We start from the raw sequence: 27,384 nt of genomic DNA, 5'->3' as shown, positions 1-27,384 counted from the left end.
TGCCTTCCACGCTTGTCGGTGCGCCATTCACTGCGCATGCGCACCATCGCTCAGTAGTACCCTATTTTCGTTCCTCGACATCGCCACCACCACCATCACCATTCTCACCATCATCGTCATCATCACAGGTTGGAGTGAACATCCTCTTCATCGCGCAGCAAACAGCCCTTCCTCTTCCGTCGCAGTGGAAGACAAAGGGCGACGGGGAGAGGGAGAAATAAGTGAGATACCATGAAGAAACGATACGTGGACGCGAGCAGGCTCCGAAAGATGAAGAAATTGAAAATAAGCGAGAGGCTGTCTGAAAGGTAGACAGCCCGCCGGTGGCTGTTTTTGTTGTGGTGCTGCCCGTCTGCGTCTTTGTGTACATGCCTGTGGCACACCTGTCTGCATCACGTCACCGCCTTGTTGTTTTCGTTTTGACTGCGTGAGTGTGTGGGCACTTCATTGTCCACATCGGCAGAGTCCAAAAATAAGAAAGATGCATTACGTTACCATCGGCCTGCTTCTATTGCCACGCATGCCATTTCATATTAAAATCACATTTGGAGTCATCTTTTTTTTTTTTTACGAGTTCTTTGCTTGAAATGTCACGCACACTGATAAGTCCTTATTTTGTGTAAAATGTGCCACCCCAAAAAATGTAAACGGCTACATTTATTTATTTATAAAATACAGATAAACTTTATTTTCATGTTTTACATAAATACTTTTAAAATTAGAATAATATAAAATGACTATGAAAAAATATTTTTGAACAACTTCCACTCTTTATCTTGACAAAAGAAATGTAAATTATATTTTTATGGCCAATGGTTCCATATAATTTTGTTATTGTAAAACTTGCTGTTACAATAAACATACATTTTGAGTAATTGTGTAATATACTTATTGTTGAATTGTCATGTCATTTTTTGATCATCTTTTTTTAATGTTTCCTCGGCTCCTTTTTATCAAACAACTTCTCACGTGACTTGTGCCGTGGAGTCCATGACAAAAGCATGGACTCAAACATGTTTGTCCTCGCAAATATATATATTTTTTGTCTAAGATTCAAGATAAATTAAACAGTTGCGCTCGAAAACAATTGGGATTGAAATCATGTGCGGGAGGAAGCTGTGGCTCTCCCCCGCTGCCTCGCTCTACTCCAGATGAAATATCGCCATGGTTACCAAACAAAGAAGGGCCGATGTGGTAACAGCAGCCAATGGACGCGCAGAACAAAGGGAGAAAAGCACAGCTCCTCGTCTGGGCTTTGTGGTGGGCTCATAAAACTAAATCAAGACAGTCATCGTTGGTCAAGTGGCTTAAATTAAATGGATGTTGACACATTTAAGATCCCACAAATAAACAGGGTTTGACTCATTATTCATTATTATTATTATTATCATAGCTTTGATGGGATTTACAATGTTTGATTATTGATAGATTTTTGTATATGCATTGATGTATTTTTCGTATGATTGCAGTGCATACACCTTCCTGAAATTTATAGCCATGTGGATGTTGGTGCTACTGGCAGATTTCCTTTTGGAATTTCGTCTGGAATACCTGTGGCCATGCTGGCTCTTCTTTGGGAGCGTGTACACAACCTTCCATTGCCACGGGCTGGTGAGGACCCTTGTCTATGGCGTTTCCTAATATGTGTTGTAGGCCTTAAACTAGCAGACTTAAAGTTTTAAATTCATAAAATAACTTTAAATTTTGTTTTTCCTAAAACTGCAACAAAACAAATGATACCTTGTGACGGAAATCAAATCTATTAACAACATAATTTGTGTGCTTGCAGGTTATTTGTGTCGTTTTTGTATGTGCCGCCTTCACACTTGACATCTTTTGTTTGATTTTTGTTCCTCTGCACTGGCTTTTCTTTGTGGCCAGCACTTACGTCGTATTCAATTATATTTGGCACACAGGTGAGCATACACACTCTCAAAAATGTTGTGCAATGAAATAACAAAATGTAAAAAAAAATTCTCACCAAAGATTTTTTATTCCCTCCTCAGAGAAAGGCATCTGCATCTCCACCGTGTCCTTGTGGATTTTTCTTGTGTACACAGAGGCTTCACTTCGACTCAAAGACCTTAAAACCTCTCATGCCAATCTTTCTCATCTCTTTGCTGCTCACTGGTATGTTCAATTGTTAGTTAGTGGTGACATTAGCACATTTCATTTGCCTCACAGTGTTTTCTGTGATGTAGCATCGGATATCCAGTCGTGTATTTGGGCTTTGACGCCACCAGCTACTTCACCAACATCTTCAAGCTGCGTATTCAGAAAGCGGTGCAGAGCGACAATGACTTCCACATGCACCTGCTGCAGCACTCGCTCCCGCCGGGTTTGCCGCTCTACCCCAGGACAACAGTTGACAATGGCTGTAAGTCTGTAATGACACGAGAGCAATGACATTATTCGGATGCATCGTATGTAGATAATAGTCAGTGCAAGGCATTATTACCTTTGTGAATGCAGAATTTTCCAGAGAGCTCACAATGAAGGTCCTCAAACCACTTCAACTTAGTTTCTTGGCACCAAGATGCCACAATATGGCAGCAAGTGTTGCATGAATATCCTTCAATATATACAATACCAAATGAACTATGTAAATTAGAAATAAGATTAAAATCTACAAAAAAAAAGTGAAAACCTGACTAATAGACTGTTTTGTTTTGTTTTGTTTCCAGCCTCCAGATGGAAGTCAAAGTCTGAGTCCAGTCAGTACCAGTATCAGAATGGTGCTGTTCTCCCTCAAGACGGGTCCAGCACCACAGACTGCCTCCAGATCTGCAGCGAGGAGCGAGTGGTTGTAAAGGCGACTCAGGAAATACGTTCAGCTGAACCCAATCGCAAGCTGTTGTTGTCCAAAGGCACCTCCAGTGAGTCCAGAGAGGCACTCCGCAATGGATTAGAATCCGCCACAACCCCAGAAAAATTACCTCTGGAGGAAAAGGCCAGCAAAGCCGCATGTGCAGTAAAGAAGTTATCAACCACAGTCCGACGAGCAAACGCGGCCACGCTGTCGCCTCCTGCTGGCAGGGTGGAGAAGAAACAACACACCGGTGGGAAAACACTCAGCCCAAACCGGGATGGACCAGACAAAAGTGCTGCAGTGGCTCAGAATCAACATGCTGAACAGCTGAGCAGGTTAGACATATTGAGAGAGAAAATTCTTCATCAGCACTCACCTTTTACGACTGCTCGTTTTCCTGCTCAGGCTGGAGCAGGAACTGAGGAAGTTGAGAGGCGAGCTGCAGGTGAGCCGACATGGCGAGCAGGAGCTGAGGAGTCACATCTGCAACTTGACCAACAGTGAGAGGAGCCTCAGGCCCGAAGTGGCCCTGTTGCGACAGTCCAACATGCTACTGCAGAGCAAGTGAGTGGACCATTTTCTATCGTACAGTTGTTCTCATTAAGGCGGTGGGAAATTTATTTTTTGCTTTCATTTGTGTTCCTTGTAGAATAATGTGCCTGAACAAAACCAAGCAGCGGGACAAACAGACCAGCGCCATGCTGGAAAAGAAGACACGGGCGGAGACAGAGGCCAGGCTCTTGCTTGAGAGGCAGGTGGCCGAGCTTTTGGCGCACAGACCTGACGAGGCGGCCGGCGTGGCCAGGACTATGACCACCAGGTACAAAACGCAACCGCTATATATTCATTGTATTCAGACACTCACTCCGCTACGCTATTTAAAGGGACACCATGGGAAAAGGGACATCTCATGTGATTCCATGGCTGCTTTGTTTTTGTTCCACAGCAGGCAGGAAAACAGTGAAAGCCAAATGTTAAGGAAAAGAGTTAAAGATCTGGAGGCTGAGTACAAGCAACTGCAGCTGCAGTATCAAGTCAAAGAGAGCCGTGTGCTTGATCTAGAGAGTGATGTGGAGGTATTTATTGACATATTTTCATAGTCACAATGCATGTGTGTGTGTTCAGTTTATCTGAATCGGTTTCATTTTGGATAGCAGTATTGCAATACGTAGTGCTTTACTTAATTAAATTGATCAGCATCGCAGTACCCAATATAAATTTAATATTACTTCAAACATTCCTCTCACATGTGCCATGGAATTTTGCAATTTTCAGGCTTTAGGGAAGTACCACGTCATCGAAAAGGACACGGACATGCTCCTTTCCACTCTGTCGGCCCTTCAGGACAAGGCTCAGCATTTGGAGTACAACCTGAGTGCTGAGACGCGCATCAAGTTGGACTTGTTCTCAGCACTGGGGGATGCTCGCAGACAGCTGGAGATCGCTCAAGGTTCTACATCATTTCTTAGTTTCACTCATTCAAATCTATGCATCTGTCCATTTGTTTTATGACATGTATCCGCATTAGAGAAGTAGGTGAAGTGGATGGAGCATTTAGTCCTCAATAAATCCAACATGCATTTGCAATATGGAAGAAAGCTGGACTTACTACTCCCAATGGTTTCTCACTGTCTAATCAGCACCTTCTTGTGGCTATTATTTGAATAACATCCACGTTAAAATCTACGTTTGACATACATGTAGTGTGTGTATTGACCCTGCCTCTTGGTGTCTGCCAGACAAGCTGTTGAGGCAGGACAAAGAAATCAGCAGCATGAAACAGAAGATTGCCGAGGTGATGGCGGTGAGCCCCGGCATGACCTACGTGGCCCCTCGGCCACCCATGCCTCAGTACCTCACCAAGCTTCTCAGCTCAGAGCGCTACATGCTCAACCCACGTGCCCTCATGTACCAGTGTCTGAAGAAGTAGACACCCGCACCTCCGTGTGAGGAGGAGGGAAAGACGGGCTGGACAAGATATGTCAGCCGTCGTCATGTTGTCTGCCTCAAGCCCGAAGAAGACTCCGAAGCGGCCTCCACTCGACAAAATGCCTTGGGAGCTGCACAACCGGTGCTAATAGGACATCCCACTCAATGTTCGCCGTTGACTTCACGAAAGCTTATACCAATAACAATGGTGCGATTCCAATGCAGGGGTACCTGGAAGTAAGCATCATTTGGTCCATGCATGTAAGTCAGTTCATGTTTTTGCTTATTTTTCATTTGGCTCTTTTGAGCAGTCACTCTTTTGCCATGATTGGAAAAAAAGATAAGAAAATGCAAGCACAAAATACAACAGATACTTTTAAGGTCACCTGACAAATTGAGAATTGTAGAGGTGACACACACAATGAAATTTTAAATAATTGGAATAATGTTGGCAACAAATTGAAAGCATTTCATACTCTGCTAATGTTTGAACTGTGTGAAAACAGTTTTACATATAATAGCTGACCAGCACAAAGCATGTATCTCCAGATTAGGGGATTTTATGGTGATGTAAATTGTGATTAAATTGTGAGTTTTGTTTAAACATGGAAAAACAACAAAAATATTGGATTGTATAAAAAAATATATATACATGCACACACGTGCGTATATTTATATTAGAGGCATTATCAATTCATCTTGATAAATCCCATTTTAATCACATACTATTTGTTCCAAATTAATTCAAACAATTACTGTGGACAAATAAATAGATGATAAATAGACAGACATGAATCCTGTTTACTAACCATTAACCTGTTGACATCTCCAGAGCTCACAGCAGCTCTCCTTTTTATAACACTGTGACCTGCAAACGACAACAGACTCCCACATGGGACCGAAGTGACAGGACTAGTCAGATACTTGCGGACCAGGACAGACACCTCTGAGTGGGTCCCTGCTCACCTGGACCACCACTCCAGTGGGCAGTCTGTCTCGCTGATGATGGAATCTGCCTTGTAAAAATTCAGGGCCCTGCTCCACTGGTCTGCCTCATCTGAATCAAATTAAGAGAGAAGCCTCTTTTTCTTTGCTGGCTTCTCTTTGATGGACCATTTACATTGTTGTTGCAGTAGTGTCCCAAGGTTGACCCAAACCTCTTCTCACTCTCCCCTTGCAAGACACTTTAAAAATTTAAAGCGTGGGTCAAGCACAGTGGATATCTTTAGCCATTCATGGTTGAGTGTTGCCGCACGTTGGGATAAGTCTTTTGTGAAGGCAGTCTTGAATTTCACCACAGAGTTTGAGTCATCATCCGAGATCTCCTTGGTGCGGCGCAGGTGACAGAGAGCAGGTAAAACCACTGAGTATGAGGCATGTTACTTCCAAGAAGCTCAGTGACAAATTTGGACTAGAAAGTTCAGCAACATCATTATTCATCTACTCAATAGCTGCCAAAGTGAGGAAGTGCAAAACAGTTTTATTTACACTTGCATGACTCCAGGAGAGTTGCCAACCTTTGGAGTTCAAGCAGCTCGGACGGAGTAATATGTAGATTGTGCTTCTGATAGTCTAAATCAGGCTCTTCCTTCTTCAGTAGACAAGGTATAATTTCAAGGGTTGAATTCAATTTGGTGGAAACATCCTCTATGACTGGCTTTATTTCCTTCCCCAGTTTCAATTGCTCCAGGTGTAGTTCCTTGATATTCAGGACTTTGTCCAAAGTGATTCACAATCTTGCAACATGTTGCAAATGCGTCATTAAACCCACTTCCAGCAAGGCTGACATTAGGGTCGTTTGCAAGATTTGAGCAAAACAAGGCACTGGAAGGGGAGTTGTCTTTCTGCAGCTATAATGCTTTGTGCATTGTCTCTTCCAATTGTGGTGACCTTCTCTTAAATTCCCAATGTCTCTGCCATAGAAAGAAACTGTTCAGCGCAATTTTCAGCATAGTTACTGGGGTCATTCTTCAGTACAGTAAGGGCAAACGACTGTCAACGCCACACCCTGTTTGTGACGCCAGCAATTTCTACAGTGACGTTGCCCTTTATCTTCGACCACTGATAGTGGTCTGCAGTCCAGAGCAATCCACTCAGCGAGGGAGTTTGTTAGTTTTTCCGATGTTGTCTCACTAGAGTAGGAGAGAATTAATTAAATCACAACTCTAAAATAAATAATCTTTTTATTATCATTATCTATTTATTATTATCTATTTATCAATTACCGTATTTTTCAGAAAAAAAAATTCGCTCCAGAATATGCGTCGCATCAGCCATAAAATGCACAATAAAGGTAAAATAAAAAAACATGTCGCACAGGAGTATAAGTCGTATTTTGGGGGAAATTTATTCAACAAAATCCAACACCAAGAACAGACATGAACAAGCAACAATAGGCTAAACGATACGGTATGCTAACGTGACATAAACACAAACGAAGAGCTGAGAACGGGCCTGACGTAACTCAACAGTCATTCAAATAACTATAACATAAATAACACCTTTATCAAACTATTTGTGTCACTCCAAATCATTAAATCCATCATCATCATCATCATCATCATAACTTGTCACGCCAAACAGCCAACCATTCTAGGGTGTTCTGCACGCCCGGAGGATATGCTCGATGGTCTGGGCGCCCTCTCCACACTCACACGAATATTAATGAAATCTATCGATCGTCCTTTATGTAAGTGCCGCATGTGCGCTGCGCCACTGACGTCAGACTTGTCGTCAGATGCAGTTCAAATTATTACACAGGCACATATAACGCTAAATTATATATCAAATAACTATTATATAAACAACAATATTATCAAACCATCTGTGTCGCTGCAAATCATTAAATCCATCGATCGTCCTTTCTGTAATCAACACCGCATGTGCGCCGCGCCACTGACGTCGGAGCAGTTCAAATTATTCCACAGGACCATATAACGATATATAAAGTATATATCAAATTCCCATTATATAAACCTCAATATTATCAAACCATCTGTGTCACCCCAAATCCTTAAATCCATCGATCAAAATCTTCGTCCTTTAGGTAAACAACGTCAAGTGTGCGCTGCGCCGTTGACGTTGGACTCGTGTTAGTTGCAGTTCAAATTACTCCACAGGCCCATATAATTATAAATAACAATTTTATCAAACAATCTCTATCACTCCAAGTCAATAAATCCTGTGATCAAATCATTTATCCTATATGTAAACAACGCCGCGTGTGCGCCGCTGACATCAGTTGCGGTTCAAATTACAATAATCCCTTGCTACATTGCGGTTCGTTTATTGCGGTTTCATTACATCGCGGATTTTTGAATTTTGAAAATTTGTGAATAATTTCACATATAAGTCGCTCCTGAGTATAAGTCGCCCGTCCAACCAAACTATGAAAAAAAACGCAACTCATAGTCCGAAAAATACGGTATGTTGTTTTTCATGCAACGAGGATAAACTTCACAATTTGGCGATACATTTTCTGTCGGGACAATTTAATAATTCATTCATTCATTCATTCATTCATTCATTTTCCGAACCGCTTAGTCCCCACGGGGGTCGCGGGCGTGCTAGAGCCTATCCCAGCCGTCATCGGGGGACACCCTGAACTGGTTGCCAACCAATCGCAGGGCACACAGAGACGAACAACCATTCGCACTCGCACTCACACCTAGGGACAATTTGGAGTGCTCAATCGGCCTATCAAGCATGTTTTGGGGATGTGGGAGGAAACCGGAGTGCCCGGAGAAAACCCACGCGGACACGGGGAGAACATGCAAGCTCCACACAGGGAGGGCCGGAGGTGGAATCGAACCCGCACCCTCCTAACTGTGAGGCGGACGTGCTACCCACTGCCTCACCGAGCCGCCCCAATTTAGTAATTCCCAGCATGTAAATGAAACATTATTCAATATTCTGAATTTTCAAAACACTAATTTTGGCAAAAAAAGAAAATAGATTTTTAGTAAATTATTGTAAATTTGAAATATGGGACCTTAGGCACCTACAATCAAAAGAATGTGTAAAATTTTATTTTGTGCTCTGCATGACTTAATTTCCATTGAATTTTATTGTTGTTGTAGATATTTCAACTCATTTTCCATTCAAATCAAAATAATTGATTTGAATGGAAATTGCTGGTAAATAATGTCTCATTCACCTTCATTATATGCAGTTCATGCAAATCATAATGCCCCCTAACACAAACTATGATATATTATTCACGTTGGTTCCAACTTTTGTGAGGTTTTATATATGAACCAAAACCTATTTTTGATTTTGACCCCCTCCGCAAAATGAGCTTCAATTGTATTTTAATGTGATTAATTGTAATGCTTTACTTTGTCTCAAAGCAGCATTATGGCTTCAACGTTTGTTTTTATTCTTTCATATACAGGGGTTCTCAAAAGTTCATAACCAATTCCTTTTTACCGTTTTGTTTAAGGTATCGCCAACATTTGACAATGTTGTCTTTGCAGTTTTTGGAAGCTTATCATTCTCATGCTCATGGCTCATCCTTTGACATTAGAAATTATCGCCAAATGCTGATGACTCTTAGTACTTAAAACAAAACAAAAAAGGGAAAAAAAAGATCTATAAAACTGGCTACCACTATGTGAAGGATACTCCATTTGACAAAAACGTCACCGGGTTTAGCATCTTTTCCAATTTGAATTGATGACATTTTGTTTGGATAGAGAGCTCGTCCAGGATTGGAGTCCGTTGACCTAAGGTGGTCCATGAACTGAATTATTGTGCCTATAAACGTGACTTTCAAACGTGAAAGTTAGACACGCAAGTTAATGTAAACGAGTGCTGTTTTTGAACTTGAAGTGCTATGTACTGTTTTTGGAGTTCTGTATTTTTTTTTTCTACTTATACACAATTGTATTGAATGGATATTTGAACCAACAGCTGGATGATATTCCAGAGAGCTGTGACATCAATTTTGGGGGTAGCTTTTTATTTAGAGCCGTTTCTAAGGTGTTTTATATGAAAACAATTTTTTAGTCTGGCTTGACTTTAAGGATTATTATAATAATACCTCGTTTTGTCTATTTGTACGGCAACGTGTTTTGTCAGCATGAAAGTGTATCGGAACACACATTGTGACGTTAAGTACGTACAAGAGTATACAGTACTTGTACAAGGGCTACCCTTTCTTACATCAACAGAGAAATGGAGAATTCAAATAATGTTTTTTGTAGAAATAAATAATTGAATTTTGTCTCATTTGTGTGCATCATTTCAGTAAAATAACATCATTCATCACTACTCCTACAGTGGCTAGTGCACTCCATTTTGCTTATTGGTGTTAATGAATTATTAACTAATGAATGAATGATGCACATCCATAGTTCAAACAAATTTTACAACTGCGCTGAGCTTTGTCCTGTCAGCAATTTAAGTAAATCCGGCGCTGTGCTTCTAAAATAAGCAAACAGTTTTGTATTGAAGAGGATGAAAATAAAGCGTAGATTGATATTCATGAATGATTTCAAACAAACAGAGTAATTGCTGATTAGTGATGTTTGGTTTTAATTTTCACGGGGTGAAAAAAGGGGAAGGGGGCAAACCAACAGCTAGCAGAAATAGCAGTGAATGTCAAGAAAACACTGCAAGTCTGTACACACCCTGTGAGACAGTTGCAGCAAAGGCAACAGAAATGTTCCCCTACCATGGCCTTTTGGCCCATTTTGCATGTTTTGGGAAGCTGCGGGACGTTTTCATTCAAAGAAACAAACGAGTGGAGAGAAAAGTGCTCTAAATGTGCCGCTTTCGAAGACACCCGCCAACTATTCATAGCCACAGACATTTGAAATAGTTTACAGACTTGACTGAAATTCGCTCACGTTAATTCTCATCAACTAGCTAAGCACATACAGAGCAGATACAAGTGTAAAAAAATAAAATGATCATAAAGTTCACATTGATGGAAAGCAGCCTCTTATGTAAAATAATTGCCACCTTCACATACTTGATAACGAGTCACGAGCTTGTCCAGAAAGTAACAGCGTCAATTCAAAGAGCAGCACTTGAGAACTGTTTTCCCATGTGGACTTGACTAAATTTTTAATTTGGCAAGATATCAGATTTGGGGTACGTGTAGGGTTATAGGCTTTTTTTAATAATGGTTTTGAGAAAAGGGCGAATAGAAGGTTATATTCATAACAAGCAACTGCAACAATAGTACTGTAAGTGAAATACAGTCACGCACAAATAAATAGTTGGGATATATTTTACTTTTACAACTCCACGTTTTCTCCAATTGCCTTAAGTATGACAGGAAAACAGACCGTCAGGTTTAAATAAGATCAGACAATCAGACTTTGACATTTCAGTAATCTGGATGGGGTAGAGCGCTATTTAACAGTAAAAATGTTAAAAACACAGTTTTAATACTGACTTATGGAAAAATACTGCTTTTTCGCAGGTAAACGTTTTCTAACTTTTACATTAATGAAACAAGCTCGAAAGCGAAACGTTTTTTTTTTTTTTTTCCTTCTTGTTGCAACGACCCTTGATGGCTGTACTGAATAGGAGGGAAGAACAAAATCTTAAAAATAATTAAAAAAAGAAATAATAAAAAAAAAATTAATAAAAAAAAAACAGAGAGAGAGCGAGAGAGAGTGAGAGAGAGACAGAGAGCGAGAGCGCGCGAGAGAGAACCACTTAGTGGTAACTTCGTCTCACCACAATATAGAAAGACTGCAGTGAGGGGTTGCAGTCAAGAGCAAGGCTTTCCTCTTCTGTGAAAGAGGAGGGAGACGGCGGCTGGGTCGAGACGCCGAGGCGGGTTCCGCTGCTACGAGGAGACTGTCACAGGGTTGAGGGAACCATTGCGGCTGTAGAACTTAGAGAAGGCCTCTTTGAGAACACATGCGAGACGAGGTTGATCGCCCTGGATCACAGAATGTCACCAAAGTCAAGGCAACTCAAATTTACTTATTTCCTCAATGAAGAACCTAGCTCCATCACAATTTGTAGCAGGAAAGTCTCGTGAGCAGATGTATGCCGAATGTATCAGATTAATTACCTCGCTGATGAAGCCGAGGTGAACAAGCTCCACGGCCAACTCTTGCACATTCTCATCTAAACGTAAAAACACACAATGAGCTCAATCAAGAGAAGGCCAGCCAGTTACTTAGTGAGCGAGACAATAACATACTTGGTAACAGATCACAGCTCAAGTGTCGGTTGAGTTTGTCCTCAAGTTTGAGCAGTAAAGTCAGCTAAAGAGAGAGACATTAAGTTTAGGGCTTTATGCGCGTGTGCATACATGTGACATAGTGCTGAGCCGCCTTACATGATGCTTGGCGCCTTCATCCACGGGCTCAATGTTGCACTGCATCTGAAGCACCTGCGGAAAAAGTCAGAGTTTACAAGGTGAGGTGACAAGCAAAGGCTTTGTTGGCATAAGCCGTGTGGATCGTCCTCACCTTCCTGGTCTCAAGTTCTGCAGGTTCTGGGGTAGGTGTTTTGACAGAGGGCGGCGCGATGGGCGACTTCACCGCCTCCTGCTGAGGTTGTTGCGGACACGGAATGCCGAATGCCGTCAAGGGATAGATCCCATTCCTGACACACACAACAACAACTTCAAGTGTCACGGTCGGCAAACAATTTGGATCACTTTTGGTTCATTTCTGTAGTAGTATAAACCATTTTAGTCACACTAATTGTGATGAGACTTGTTCATGTTTCAGTCTCTATTTCATTTGTAATTTATGACTCATTTGGTTCTTGTGATGGCAATCCTACCTAACGTCTTCCAGGAACTTGTCCAGCTCAAGGGCAGGAAACTGCGACAGCCTGAGCAGAATGAGGAAAAAAAAACAATCTGATTTCAAGTCCTCAACCAACCAATGACGCAGAACACGCACTTCATCTGAACGGCCTCCTTCCCCTCAACAATCACCAGGTTAGGGTCCATGTTTTTTGTCATCTCCTCTAACGCGTTCTCTGGAATCATATCTACAGGAAAATATAGTGTTGTGAGGACAGAATTAGTGCAAAGATGCGCTGTCTCTGCGGCCATGTCTGCACTCACGCTGGTGGCTGACGATGCAGTGAGCGGCCAGCAGCTTGAGCAGGGGCACCTCGAACAAAGCCTGGTGAAACAGGAGCTCCCTGGCCGTGGGACGCTTGTCCGGGTCCACCTGCAGACACCTCTGAATGAATTCCTGGCAAAAGAGGAAGCAATAAATAAATAAAATGTTTCACAACTTGAGAGGCTTTGTTTCTCCAACACCAACTGCAGAAGACTACTTACCCGTTGCAAGGGGTCCTCTAGGGACTGAATGGCACAGTTTATGGCTTCTTGGGAAACGTATGACGAATCGCCATTACTTTGGATTTCTAACACTGCCATCTGTGAAGAGAGATGGAAAATGACATGCGAAATGAGTATGAGCTCTATAGAAAATGGATGGAAACGCATTTGTACAAAAAAAAGAAAAAATACACTAACAAATGTGTTTGTTGAGAAGTATAAATGAAGCCTTATGGTCAAATAGCTGAAAAGTTTCCCTCACCTCTAAGGCACACATTCCAAAGGAGTAGATATCCACCGCAGTGGTGACATTGGCGACAGCTGGAGTACAAAACAACAACAGAATAGTATAATCAATTATGATTTGCATCAAGCAAAATGTATTTGTAAATAGGGGACAATCAATCATACCTCCATATTCCGGAGCAAAGAAGTGAAGGCTCTTCTGCTCTTCCCGACATGTTTTTACATGGTTGTTTATCGTGTCCGGAGCGACTAGAACAATCGAAGGAAAGAGATGAGGTCCATCATTTGAACATGACAATATATTCCCAACAGTCAATTTCTTCAACCTGAGCCAATCTTGATGAGGCCGTTGTGCTGAATGAAGATGGTGTCGCAGGTCAGGTTGCCGTGAATTATGGGAGGTTCACACGAATGCAAGTAGCTACCATGTAAAACAAAACACTTAACAGGTTCACAGGAATGCAAGTAGCTGCCATGTAAAACAAAACACTTGGTAACAGCGGACATGAATGTGTTTGACAAGAAGGCACACTCCTCACTCACCTGAGAGCAGACAGAATCTGTGTGCACCAGCGCTTCCAAGCCTGACACAAACATTTACAACAAGTTAAACTTCAACTTAACTATCATATATCTTCAATTGGCCACCTAGATTTTCCATACCTTTTCATTCATGGTCTTGTGATTCTTTTTAGTCTTTTTCAGAAACTGTTTGAGACTTCCCGAGGACATGTACTCCGTGATGAAGATGACCTGTGGCAGTAAAAGGAAAGATGTTAACATGGGTGTCATAAGACAAGGTGTTGTGAAACAGTAATGCTTATGTGAGTGGCGTCTGTGTACCCGGGCTCTGTTCTCTTTGACGTCAGCCCAGTACTTGTGGAACTTGACAATGTTCAAATGGTCCAGCTGGATCAAATTGTCAAACACTGCCTTGACCTTTTCCTGTTGAGAAAAAAGGAAGAGTTTAGCACCACACATTTGCTTTTGTTTGAATGCCAAGATGAGTACTACACGTGGAAAAGGCACATTCACGTTCTTCTGTACTTATTTTGCCCTACTTCCCCCCTTAAATATGTGCAACTCAAGAGAACAGCATGTTCTCTGCTATTGCACCGCAGGCGTCAGGTTTGATCGCTTGTTTTAAAGCTGCTTAAAATCTCAAATGTAACTGAAGCCCTCAGTCTGTTGTTAGTGAGATTGTGGTAAGAGACTGAACAGACGGTGCTAAAATACACCCTTAAGATAGGAAAGGAAATATCGTCAGAAACCACAAGGGAACACTGAGGTGATACACTTAATCACACTGACAATACATTCAGAACAGCATTTCTAAGCAATTCCTAGCAGCATTTGGCCTTATACAGAACCACACGTTAATCTCAAGGTCCACAACCCCTAATGCTAGTTTACATGGCCTGTGAAAGCTCCAGGACTTTTGTTTGAAACCAGCCATAAAATAGATAACTAAGTGCAGGGACATTTATGTTATAGGATGGGGCAATTATGTGGGAACTAGCACAGAACTTATTAGAACAAGAATTACTGCTGCTCCAGCCACACAACTTGTCCATAGACTCTTTATATGGTGCCAAAGCGATAATAAATGCCATTGATGCTTAATAACAGATTGCTCAAACCATTACGACGACAAGAGCAAGGAGAGGATCTAGATGGGAGGATAATTTCGAACGTATAGGTGGTATTAAAGGGGTTAAAAAAGTTTGCAGTTCACCAACCTCTTGTAACTTGAAGTTTTTCCTTTCTGAAAACATAACTTCATTCCACACAACTTCAACTCCCTCCTCAGTGTCCATGGCCAAGTAGGCGTTATCAATGCCAGGTACATTTCGTTGATTCACCTTCAAGGAGAACAATCAAATCATGTTATGATCATATAGACTGTACTGAATGCATGACCGAATCTGTATTCTATACTTTTACTTAACCAGGAGTTGAAGCAGTAAACATCGCTTTTGAATGAATAGTACTGCGTAATAACCTCCTCTCTGCGCTTCTGCCAACGTCCACATGGACTCTCCTCCAAAATCTCAGATTCGTCTTCGCTTTCCTCTTCTTCGTCCTCCGTGGCGGCGGCCGACTGGTTCACCACGGACACAGGGGGAGACACCGATGACACGCCTTGGCCGGCGACGGCCGCAGCGGCTATCGGGTCGGGTTTGGCTTCCTGGACCACGTCCGGGGCCTGCTTGTTCTCGGAGCCCTCAGACATGTTGGCTGGTCACGCCGAGCAGCCTGCCGTGCGACACAGACGATGAGCCGTACAACAACAGGCCTATGCATCGATCATTCGCACGTATTAGCTAGCACAGGCGCCCGGTAATAACAACTGGCAAGTTGAGTAATGCGACTAGCGCCTTAAAGAAAAGGCTACGACATAAAAGAATGCAAAATACGAGTATCCAAAGCACATAATGTATTACATACGTGTTAGAGAAAGGAAATGTGACGGTGTCAGCTCCAGTTTAACAGACTTTCTTCTCAGATCACAAGCTAGTTTAGCTAGAAAGAAAGGGGCAAAATCTTCTGTGTTACTCAATGAAGGTACGGGTAGCTTCCTTAAGCTAGAGAACACTACCAGTGCGACAGTAGCCACAACAAATCGTAAAGTTGTACTTAACTTACTTCGAATGTTTAGCGGAATTGCAAGCTAACTAGCGTTAGCGTTCGGAAGCAGCCAGCGCCCGCTCCTTGGGTTAACCTTGATGCTACCCGCAAGATTAGTCTCCCTGTACAAGGCTGGAACTGAGACACAATTGACACAGCTACAACATTACGACGCCGCTACACATATTTACCGACATATAACATGGTAACGTTTGACTGGGAAAGCCCACAGAAACTTAAAGGAGTCAATTAACGTGGCGTTTAAGTGCTATACACAAAGCCAAACGTGATGGCGACAAGTTCCAGATGCACAATGCACGACTCAAGCGCATACGTCAAAGTAGGCTTGGGTTGCCAGATCGTTTGGGCAGCATCCCTTCTGTGCAGCTAGAATAGCGAAAACGAATGTTGAAAAGGTTTCACATTCTCACGCTTCTGAACCGCGTTGCGTCCAAGACAACTAAAACAATTAGATTTTGTTTTGAATATCACGATATGTTTTTCACCATATTAATTCAATTTGTTTTCTTTATATTTAAACTGCTTACGTTGCTCAAAGATATCTGGCAACCATCAACATGGCCTCCTCCCATAGTAAAGTTAAAGTCCCAATGATCATCGTCACACACACATCACATGGGTGTGGTGAAATTTGTCCTCTGCATTTAACCTATCCCCATGTGATTTTGATCCATCCCCTGGGGGAGAGGGGAGCAGTGAGGAGCTGCGGTGCCGCGCTCGGGAATCATTTGGTGATCTAACCCGCCAATTCCAACCCTTAATGCTGAGTGCCAAGCTGGGAGGCAATGGGTCACATTTTTATAGTCTTTGGTATGACCCGGCCGGGGTTTGAACCCACAACTTCCAGTCTAAGGGCGGACACTACCACTAGGTCACTGAGCTGGTTATTATATAATATATTATAGATATTATTGATAATACAGTATTTTTATGTAGTACTTTTTTATATATACAGATACGCATCACATCCAAAATCATAAACTTTTTAAAGTTGATAGTGACAAAATTGCTTATCAAATCACAGCAAAATAAAAAATAAAAAGCAGGTTAGTTTTACTGAATGTATTTGCTTAACACGTGTGTTTTAACTGCATTTTAAAATGTGCACTGAAGAGACAGCTCTTTGCTCAAAATGAATCATATTCAATAACAAATGTAAAAATAACATACAGGACTGTGCACAGTGAAGACTACCAACACTGCTGCCTTATAGTTTTTAAGGTTCAAATCTAGGTCTTCTTGTGAGAAATTTTGCATGTTGTGTCCAGGGACTTCCTCAAAGAACAGCTTACCCTGTACCCTTATGAGGACAAGCGCCACAAATAATGGATGGATGTACAATAACAGTATATTGAGTTGAGCTTCCTGTCACGTCCCTAGCCGTTCCACTAAGTGTCTGTTGTCAAAGTCTGCTTTATTGTCAATTTCTTCACATCTCAAGACACACAAAGAGATCAAAATTTCGTTTCCAACTATCCCACGGTGACAATATATATATTGTTAGGTCTAAGTATGATCAGACATTAAATCACATGCTGGAACAAAGAGGTTCTCCCAGTTGTCCCACATTGATGTGTCCACACCAGAGTGCTCTTTCATCCTCATGTTGAGGGACCGCAGGCCTGCAATGGCCTCCGTCAGGCTCCCATCAGGGGTGGTGTTGTTGGGAATGAAGGTACAGCATTGTTTCTCCGAACATTGCGCAGACCCCTCCTTTCTCAGACAACAACATATCAAGAGCAATGCGGTTCTGGAAGTCCATTAAGGAAGGCTAGCTTTTCATGCACTGCCTCAAGTCTGGCTTGTGTCCGTTTGCCCAATTTCATCATGTTGCAATGGATGTAATTTATCCTGTCAATGTTCTTGTTCATCGTTCACCAGCAGCAAATGGAGGACTCCCATCCTGCTGCAATTTGGTCAATTAATTCTTATTAATCAGGAACCCCTCTTGGGACTCCAATTGCATCAATTTCAGTCAGATCATCGTTGTCACTCAAATTTAAAGGCATTTTACTTTTTACCAGCTTTTCCCCAGATCTTGGCATGTCCATACATATACAATTTTGCTTGACTACATTCTCTGAAAGCAATGGTTTCTTTTTTTTTTTTTTTTTCTCAACAGAAATTCTATCTCTGTCGCACATTTCACAATCAGTAGACGTGACAGATTTCACACAATCTTTGGTCAATGGCAACGGTACAACAAAGAATCGGTCGCAAACCCATACATATGACATATTTAATTTTTTTTTCTTGTTCTCTGTTTTGCAGCTTGTTTTGCCATTGTCAACCAATTGTTTCTTTAACCAGTTACTCTTATAGTTACCTGAAACCAGTTATCCACATTCATTTTAGAGATATTAATTTCATTCTTTAACATCTACATCAGTTGTTGACAAAGTACACAAATAAACATCATACTTTCTCCATGGCAATCCAGATGCGACACGGCGGATCACACTGCAAAGGCCAAATTGATCTTTTTTAAATCAACACAATGCAGCATAATTTTGGGAGTGTTCTATATATGTTGCCAACTCATCTCTCCCCTTTTCATTATGACTCTTAGTTCCCACAAATACCATATTGTTAAAGTTAACAAAACGGCAACCAAGATGGCCACCCAACATGCAATAACGTCATTGTTTCTTTACATAACGTTTTTGCCCCTGTTAAGGCATTCAATGTTCATTTTGAAGCCAATTCAATCCATTTTGAGAATGCATCTATTATGATCAGGCATTATAACTCTATGGATTGTGTTTAGCACATGTTAAACAAGCTCTACAATTTTTTTTTTGTTCTTATAAATGTTTTGAGTATGAATCAAATCCATATGTTGTATAAAGATGACTGACCTGCCCCACTATCCCTCCTCTTGAGCCATGTGACACACACCATGGCTCAATATTGCTGCCCATTTTATCGTTGTTTTTTTTGGTGGGATAGGTCAGTCTTCTGGTCATTTATAGATGCCATTCTGTACTCTTGCCCCTCTTTTCGTCCATAATTGAATTTCAGTCTATGGACTTTGTTGCTGCACATCTTTAAAAATCTTTCAGTCATTTAATCTGCTTCCTGTGTGTATAAAGGTTTGAAGTGACTTTTGCGCTGCAGCTATGCGGTTCTGTCAGCAAGCTCGTTACATCTTGACACCTTATCAGTCTCGTACGTGTGGCCTGCACACGTGCATATACGTAGCTACTTTTCGTGGCAATTGGACTGCTTCCACAACTAGCTTAGCAAATAAATGGATGGCTTCCCCGAATGGGGAGCGATCCAGCTAGCAAACGATTAGGCATTTTCACTTTCTTGTACCTTCTTTAGTTACTTTACAATAATCTTTTCATCATTTATCACAAGAATCTTAGAAATTCGAATAAAAATCAAAATGTATGTTTTATAACTTAGAGAACCCATATGTAGTAAGGTATTGTATTACTACATACGATTCCATTATCATTTACTTTGAAAATTGCTTTTGTTTTGTGGTGCAAATCAGATAGACTACAGTCTAACAATTTTTTTTTGTGCACCTATTTTAGCCAATTTCATCCTTTTAACACATAACACTGACAGCACACAGATAACACAAAAAACAGCAGACACAGCTCACAAACAATACCAACAAACAACGCTGCGCAAACGTCATCCTCTATTTTGACGTTTTGGTTATACTTTTTTTTTCATCAGTGCCTTTTATCCTTCATGCAAACCACTTCCTAAAGCATCACTCGTCTTCAAACATTCTCTGAAAAACTCACGCTTTCTCTGCCTCGCCCGCAGCCATAGCACCCCCCGTGCGAGGGGGGACGCGGCATCAATGTTGATTGATCACAGGCTGGCCATTTCCTGCAACAATCATGATGCCGGCCCACCGCCCACACGAGCATAGCACAGGCCCACGTAAACAGCCCAGACCCGCGACTACGCGCAAGCACAGGCACGCTCCTCAATCTCACCCTCTCAAAGGGCAGGCCTACTTTACTGTTCCCCCTTCATCATGTTCACATTCAACATCTTTCACTGTCTTCTACACAACATTTGTTGTCTCTTATTCTCATCCTATCAAGCCACCTTTCTAGTCACTTTCTGTCACACACTTTATATTCTCTACTGCCACACACACCTTATTTTCTCTACTGCCACACCTCGGTCATCTTAGTTTCTCCAACCAACTTAAACACACCATCGTCCACTTCTCAACTTCCCTATTATCGCTCAACAGCCTCCTGAACATTCTCCATGACTAATTTCTTCCATAGGACACACATCTCACTCACACACACACGTACACACACCCACTCATGAGGATCCTCTGCGCGCACACGCACACACACACACCAGCACAAATGTTTGACGCACAACATATAAGACCACATAGAAAGCACTAAGAACACCTTTTTGCTCATCTTACTTGTCTGATTTATTCTCTATTTTACTTTTAGAAGCTGTTTGTAATTCTTTTCCATTCCATATGTTTGCCCCGGAATAATGATACATGCAGTGGATAACCCATCCTATTTATTTTCCGATCTATCTCTTTTGGTAGTTTTATTGTTGCTGCTGCCACTCTCAGTATCTGAGTACAGATATGTGATTGTGGCACCAACTGGTGACAACTTCATAAGAGTGTCATAGTACAATTTGTCAGGTCCTGGAAAATGTTTGTACCAAGTGGTGACATGCAAATCATTATTGTTTTTGTTCATTTGTGCAGTCACGTGCCATGTGGCCTTTTTCTCCGCATCTCCAGCATTCTATTTGACCAGGTTGCACAACTCCTCTTCCTCGGCCTCTAAAGCCTTCTCTGACTACTCTTTCTGCATAGAGGGCGTGTTTTATGTATTCCTCCAAAGTTCCGGTGTTCATTCCTTTATGATTATTGATCACCCTAATTTGTATTGCTGGCTTGGACCCTATGTGGATGGCATTTTTTAATTGTTGCTAATAAGCACCTTGGGGTGCATTATCTTCTACCAGTCCACTGTGTATTTTGAATACTTCTGTCATGCGCCCTTATCATTTTGCTTTGTTCTCCCTATTTCTGTATACTTTGCTCTCATTTTCTTCAACCTATCCATTTCTCGTGGGCTTTTCTGGCTGGTGGCTCTGTCTGTCATCCCATAAGGAGGAGGTGATTCTTCAATTTTGTGTGTGTCTTGTATTTGCGGATACAACTTTACTATGATCTTTTGTTTCAAATTTGTAGCCTGTGTTTTTTCCTCCCGCTCTTGTATTTCTTCTAGCTCTCCCTCAAATTTGGATTTTTTTATCTGTTTATCTAGATATTTAATTCGATCAGGATCCTGCCTTTCAATTATTTTCCAATCTTTACATTTTGGATTATCTCGGAAATTAATTTTGCTTTTTCCGTTCCCCATTTTAATCAATTTGTTCCCAACTGTAAAACCATAGGTGTTTCTAAAGTTGGGTGTTTCCAGTGGGATAACGAAAAGATCCTGTGGTGATTCTCACTTCTACCAGCGTTCTGGTGGAGAATCCTTGCCTATTGCATCCACAGAACCACGTTATGTGTTCCCCACTGCTTTAATATGGAATACTATATCTAGTGATACGTATTCCCATTCACAGTCTCAATCATTCAGTATTACGGAACTTTCGATTTCCCGCGGACTCCGCTAACCCTTTTTGACGGACTTCTCCGTCGGACACGTCTGCCCTTCTATTTAAACGGACCTTTCCGTTTTGTTACATCTCCGTTGTGTAACTTTAATGGACCTCTTCATTTTGGTACCTTTAGACGGACCTTTCCGTTCTAACCTCTGACTTTTATAGGGCAAGACAAGCCCTCGGCCGCACCATTCTTTAAAAAAAAAAAAAAAACTCACCCCCTGGTTCTCCTCACCTCTGCACCTCGGACTGCCTTCAACCTTCAGATCCCAGCTGACGAGCAGACAGCCAGCTTTTGAAAAGGATTCTAGGATCTCACCTATGGAGTTCCTCCCACGCGCGGTCTTTCTGGATCTCTGCTGTCGCCAGCTGGAATATAGATGTATATTGGCATCCGGCTCGAAGGACCAAATAAATGTTAAGTCTAAGTATGATCAGACATTAAATCACATGCTGGAATGAAGAGAAGAAGACAACCAGGATGAGTTTACTCGCGAGGAGAATGTTAGAGAAAGGAAGCTCAGTTACAATCTCCATCAGTTCTGAGTTCCTCCTCCACGTGCTCCTCTTTTTAATGTTTTGGTTGCCCTGGTTACAGAGGTGTTGCTACACTAAAGGGAGGGGAGATAGTGGTTGTAGCAACGCTGATTAGCTAAGGAATGTAGTGTGGTGTGATTTAGCACTTAATTGTCGGCCCTCGACCCCCGCATTGGGATTGCAGAGTCTGTTCTCTTCCCTCAACCAGTTGTCTTCTCCATGGTTGGCCGACTCCTCCTTGACTGTGATCAGATAACTTGAAGCACGTTGAATGCCGCTTACCTGTGGAACAATGCAACTAAACCCTTGCTAAATGTATCTTCTTAGTAAACTAACACATAACATAATAATAATAATATCTAGCCCTACTTAAACATTTCAACACATATTAAGTAAATGTAAGGTAACTGCTATACAGTTCCTTAAACGAACATTGAGTAAATATGGGATAACTTTAATGTGACTACTTCAAACTGTATATAACCAGTTTCGATCATCTACAATCTATGAATCAAAGCTACAGTTAACTAAAAGGAATGAAGTCCCTTTAAACTAAACAAAGGATGTTAGGGTTGAATAGATTAGGTTGATCATATTATGTTGGAATGTAATCAGTGGTGATTGACCTAGATTAGGGTGATCATATTATGTTGGAATGTAATCAGTGGTGATTGACCTAAGCTTGTCCTGTCTTAACAAAGGAGCAGAACAAAGTGCTAAGATCCTTTGCACTGATTGACCAATTGTAGAAGACGCAATCAAAGTTGTTTTGTCTACTCAACATCGTAAAACATCCCCCGCTATGATGTGATCAGAGGCCAGGTGTTTCAACCCCCACCTTGGCCACCACACATGTAAATTGTCACCCCCACCCTTCTTTTCTCAATAAATACTCTCTTGCATGGGTGCAGCGGCAGACTTTGTTCGAACAGTGCTGTGTCAACAGCATCGAACAATTTCTCCACTTGCAGAATTTGTTCGGACATTGTTGTAACTACAATGACGAACAGATTCTCCACGTGCAAGTGTTCAAAGGGCATACTGTCTCCTGTGTTGTTCTTGCACAGTAAGTTAGAGTCGGAACATCTCTAACAAAGGACATCTTGCCTACACAAAGAAGCCACAAAGAAAGAAGCACAAGGAAGCCCTACTCATTGAAGACTTCTTACAAAACAAACATAAAAGTAACATAAGGACAGGAAGGAAACATAAGGGTGACGGGGATCAAAGGACATTCCTTGAACTAAATAGAAAGCATTTAGTTTAAAGGAGTCGTAAACTCGTAAAAGATAAGGCCTCCTGGTCTGGCAGGCCAAGGCTTTCCCCCGAGATTATTCAAACATATATATATATATATATGTATGCATATATAGTTCCGGCCTCAAGTAGTGCGTGTGGGCGACAATGTCTCCGGCAGCATCACGCTGAGCACGGAGGCCCCTCAAGGCTGCGTGCTCAGTCCGCTGCTCTTCACCCTGCTGACGCATGACTGCACTGCGACCTACAGCAGCAACCACGTGCTGAAATATGCCGACGACACGACCGGGGTGGGTCTGATCACCGTTGGCGACGAGACTCACTACAGATCGGAGGTCGACCTTTTGGCCGCTTGGTGCAGGGACAACAACCTTCTGCTGAACGTCAACAAGACCCTGACTTCCGGAAGGGTCACACCCACCACCTGCCACTGACCGTCGACGGTGCTGTGGTGGAGAGAGTGAGCAGCACCAGATTCCTGGGGGTGCACATCAGTGAGGACCTCTCCTGGACCACCAACCCTGCGTCGCTGGCGAAGAAAGCTCAGCGCCACCTGTACTTTCTGCAGAAACTCAGGCGAGCAAGTGCTCCTCCCGCCGTCATGACCACATTCTACCGTGGCACCATTGAGAGCGTCCTCTCCAGTTGCATCGCTGTGTGGGGTGGTGGCTGCTCTGAGTACAACATGAAGACCCTGCAGCGCATAGTGACCACTGCGAGTAAAATCATCGGGGCTCCACTGCCCTCCCTGAAGGAAGTTTACGCCTTCCGTCTCACCCGCAAAGCGGCCGCGATTGCGTGTGATGTGAGTCACCCCACTCACTCTTTGTTTGTACTTCTGCCCTCTAGGAAGAGGTACAGATGCCTGCGCTCCCGCACCACCAGACTCAGAGACAGCTTCGTACACCAAGCTGTCCGGATCCTGAGTTCCCTCCCCCCTCCACCCTCTGCTACATGACGTCCTGTTCTTTTGCACTATGATCTGGCTGTCTGCTATTAGCGCGCTTGCTCCATTTTGCTGCTCTTATTTGTCTATTTATTTATTTATTTATTGTTTATTTATTTGGGTTATTTGATTATTACTTATTCGTTGCTCTTATCTGTTTGTTTTTACTCTTTGTGCTATTTATGTGAGTGTTGTGTACTGTGTCTAGTCACCGTGGGACGGTGGGAAACGTAATTTCGATCTCTTTGTGTGCCCTGACGTGAAGAAATTGACAATAAAGCGGACTTTGACAGCACCGTCGACGGTCAGCGGCAGGTGGTGGGTGTGACCCTTCCGGAAATCAATGATAATCTCCTAATCTACCTCTGATAAAAAACTGTTCCTTTAATTTTTTGAGCAGTGTATATTATATTGGTGCACGGACAAACAAAACATTCAAGTAAATAACACGAAAAGTCAAAACAAGAAGGTACATACAATGAACAAATAAGAGCAATGAAAAATAAATAAATAAATAAATAAATAAATAAATAAATAAATAAATAAATAGGGGCGGCTCGGTGGGGCAGTGGGTAGCACGTCCGCCTCACAGTTAGGAGGGTGCGGGTTCGATTCCACCTCCGGCCCTCCCTGTGTGGAGTTTGCATGTTCTCCCCGTGTCCGCGTGGGTTTTCTCCGGGCACCCCTGTTTCCTCCCACATCCCAAAAACATGCTTGATAGGCTGATTGAGCATTCCAAATTGTCCCTAGGTGTGAGTGCGAGTGCGAGTGCGAATGGTTGTTCGTCTCTGTGTGCCCTGCGATTGGTTGGCAACCAGTTCAGGGTGTCCCCCGACTACTGCCCGATGACGGCTGGGATAGGCTCTAGCACGCCCGCGACCCCCGTGGGGACTAAGCGGTTCAGAAAATGGATGGATGGAAATAAATAAATAAATAAGAGGAGCAAAAATGGAGCTAGTGTGCATACAGCAGACAGTCAGAATATAGCGCAAAAGTACAGGAGGAGTAGTGCAAGGTAGCCAACGCGGCCCAAAAGGCCAGGACGTTCTGCAGCCGAGGGTGGAGGGGGGAGAGAGTTCAGGATCCTAACAGCCTAGAGTATGAAACTGTTGGTGAGTCTGGTGGTGCGGGAGCGCAGGCTCCTGTACCTCTTCCCAGAGGACAGTAGATCAAACAAAGTGTGAGCGGGGTGACTCACATCACACACAATCGTGGTCGCCTTGCGGGTGAGATGGGAGGTGTAAATGTCCTTCAGGGAGGGGAGTGAAGCACCAATAACCCTACCAGCTGTGGTCACTATGCGCTGCAGGGCCTTCATGTTGTATTCAGTGCAGCTACCACCCCACACAGCGATACAACTGGAGAGGACGCTCTCAATGGTGCCATGGTAGAATGTGGTCATGATGGCTGATGCAGCACTTGCTCGCCTGAGTTTCTGCAGGAAGTACAGGCGGCGCTGAGCTTTTTTTGCCAGTGATGCAGTGTTGGTGGTCCAGGAGAAGTCTTCACTGATGTGCACCCCCAGGAATCTGGTGCTGCTATTCACCGTCGATGGTCAGTGGCAGGTGTTGGGTGTGACCCTTCCGGAAGTCAACAACAATCTCCTTGGTCTTGCTGACGTTCATCAGGAGGTTGTTATCCCTGCACCATGTGGCCAGAAGGTCGACCTCCGACCTGTAGTCTTGTCGCCCTTGGTGATGAGACCCACTAGAGTCGTGTCGTCAGCAAATTTCAGCACGTGGTTGTTGCTGTAGGTCGCAGTGCAGTCATGCGTCAGCAGGGTGAAGACCAACGGACTGAGCATGCAGCCTTGGGGGGCCCCCGTGCTCAGCGTGATGCTGCCTGAGATATTGTCGCCAACACGTACTACATGAGGCCTCTGACAGAGGAAGTCCAGTAGCCAATTGCAGAGGTAGGTACTGAGTCCCAGTTTGTCAAGTTTGCAAATGAATCGCTGTGGTACAATGGTGTTGAATGCAGAACTGAAGTCCACAAACAGCAATCTCACATACAAGATTTTTTTCCAGGTGGGTGAGGGCTGAGTGGAGGGCAGAGCAGATTGCATCCTCAGGGGACCGTTTGGCTCGGTACACGAATTGGAAGGGGTCAAGGGTGGGGAGGAGAATGGAGCTGATGTGTGTCATGACAAGCCGCTCAAAGCACTTCATGATGATGGGTGTCAGTCCCACGGGGCGGTAGTCATTGAAGCAGGATAGAGCAGTTTTCTTCGGCACAGATGGTGATGTGGCAGCCTTGAAACATGATGGGACGATGGCTTACTGCAGGGAAATGTTAAAGATGTCTGTGAAGACACCCTTAAGATCCTCAGTGCAGTCCTTCTGCGCTTGACCTGGGATGTTGCCTGGGCCTACCACCTTACGGGTGTTGATAGCAGCAAGTGTCCTCCTCACGCTATCGGCAGAGAGGCACAGGGGCTGCTCGTGTGGAGGGCGAGGGGTCTACAGCGGGCAAGTGCTGTTCTGAGTGTCAAAGCGAGTAAAGAAGCGGTTCAGATCGTTGAGCAGAGGGATGTTGCCCTCACAGCTCTGCGGTGCGGGCTTGTAGTCCGTGATGGTCTGAATGCCTTGCCATAGACTTCATGCATTTTTGCTGTCTTTGAAGTGGGCGGTAATCTTGCAAGTGAATGCCTTTTTCTCTTCCTTGATGCTCCAGGACAGGTGTCATGGTTTCTGTCTGTGTGCTCGCCCCTCCCCTCCTGTGGGTCCTTGATTAGTTTGATTATTCTCACCTGCCTCTTGTTACCTGTTTTATATTTAAGTCCTGTCTGCCCCTCACTCCTCATCGGATCATTGTTGTCGTAATGTCTTGATATTTCAAGTCTGTAGTCTTCTTGTCTCACGTCCCGGTCAGTCAGTCCAGTTATTGTTTTGTTAAGTTGTGTCAGTTTGCCTTTTGAGTTTGCTCAATAAACCCTGGTCCAAGCTGCATTGGGTCGCCCTGCTCCATCCGCTCCTTGACACTTCTATTTTTATAAGGTTCCTAGATTAACTTGAAGTGTATATTTTATTATTCATGAGGTAGCACTTTATTAGTGTCATACAATTACTGAGGTAAAGGGGTATGTTGTTCACAAATGCTGTGTCATGATTG

At 43.0% G+C, this 27,384-nt stretch overlaps 2 protein-coding genes and 1 pseudogene across 3 annotated transcripts; 1 reads left to right on the top strand and 2 right to left on the bottom strand.

The window, feature by feature from the left end:
* Nucleotides 1–103: 103 nt before the first annotated feature.
* On the top strand, nt 104–5,411 carry LOC147042720 (macoilin-1). Of its 2 annotated transcripts, none has more exons than XM_085937429.1 (11): nt 104–308; nt 1,470–1,611; nt 1,790–1,916; nt 2,007–2,130; nt 2,202–2,377; nt 2,685–3,144; nt 3,215–3,373; nt 3,459–3,629; nt 3,756–3,885; nt 4,085–4,259; nt 4,549–5,411. In XM_085937429.1, exons 1-11 carry the CDS (start codon nt 232–234, stop codon nt 4,737–4,739), a joined length of 1,932 nt encoding a protein of 643 aa, XP_085793555.1. In that variant the 5' UTR covers nt 104–231; the 3' UTR covers nt 4,740–5,411. The 2 variants fall into 2 exon arrangements, with proteins under 2 accessions (XP_085793555.1, XP_085793554.1); XM_085937428.1 differs by lacking the exon at nt 104–308 and adding an exon at nt 1,261–1,355.
* On the bottom strand, nt 4,901–6,117 carry LOC147042719 (uncharacterized; annotated as a pseudogene).
* A 4,132-nt stretch (nt 6,118–10,249) lies between these two features.
* nrbp1 (nuclear receptor binding protein 1) lies at nt 10,250–16,216 on the bottom strand. The gene is made up of 19 exons (XM_085937958.1): nt 15,897–16,216; nt 15,699–15,773; nt 15,253–15,506; nt 14,990–15,112; nt 14,094–14,195; nt 13,914–14,003; nt 13,794–13,834; nt 13,577–13,671; nt 13,416–13,499; nt 13,267–13,325; nt 13,005–13,103; nt 12,783–12,915; nt 12,616–12,706; nt 12,494–12,544; nt 12,175–12,310; nt 12,042–12,095; nt 11,904–11,967; nt 11,772–11,827; nt 10,250–11,636 (listed from the first exon to the last, which is right to left on the bottom strand). The coding sequence occupies exons 3-19, from the start codon at nt 15,481–15,483 to the stop codon at nt 11,541–11,543; spliced, it is 1,605 nt and encodes a 534-aa protein (XP_085794084.1). The 5' UTR covers nt 15,484–15,506; nt 15,699–15,773; nt 15,897–16,216; the 3' UTR covers nt 10,250–11,540.
* Nucleotides 16,217–27,384: the final 11,168 nt, after the last annotated feature.

The sequence above is a fragment of the Syngnathus leptorhynchus genome, chromosome 18 (assembly GCF_054491065.1).
Source record: "Syngnathus leptorhynchus isolate UIUO chromosome 18, UIUO_Slep, whole genome shotgun sequence".
NCBI lineage: Eukaryota > Metazoa > Chordata > Actinopteri > Syngnathiformes > Syngnathidae > Syngnathus > Syngnathus leptorhynchus.
The sequence above is the reverse complement of the archived record's forward strand: the minus strand, read 5'-3'. Positions and strand labels throughout refer to the sequence as shown.

Coding starts and splice junctions, on each gene's coding strand:
- LOC147042720 (XM_085937429.1), top strand. CDS start 232: ATGAAGAAACGATACGTGGACGCGAGCAGGCTCCGAAAGATGAAGAAA. Junction 309..1,469: donor AGCGAGAGGCTGTCTGAAAG/GTAGACAGCCCG, acceptor GTATGATTGCAG/TGCATACACCTTCCTGAAAT. Junction 1,612..1,789: donor CCTTCCATTGCCACGGGCTG/GTGAGGACCCTT, acceptor GTGTGCTTGCAG/GTTATTTGTGTCGTTTTTGT.
- nrbp1 (XM_085937958.1), bottom strand. CDS start 15,483: ATGTCTGAGGGCTCCGAGAACAAGCAGGCCCCGGACGTGGTCCAGGAA. Junction 13,835..13,913: donor ACAAGACCATGAATGAAAAG/GTATGGAAAATC, acceptor TGTTTGTGTCAG/GCTTGGAAGCGCTGGTGCAC. Junction 13,672..13,793: donor CAGATTCTGTCTGCTCTCAG/GTGAGTGAGGAG, acceptor TTTACATGGTAG/CTACTTGCATTCGTGTGAAC.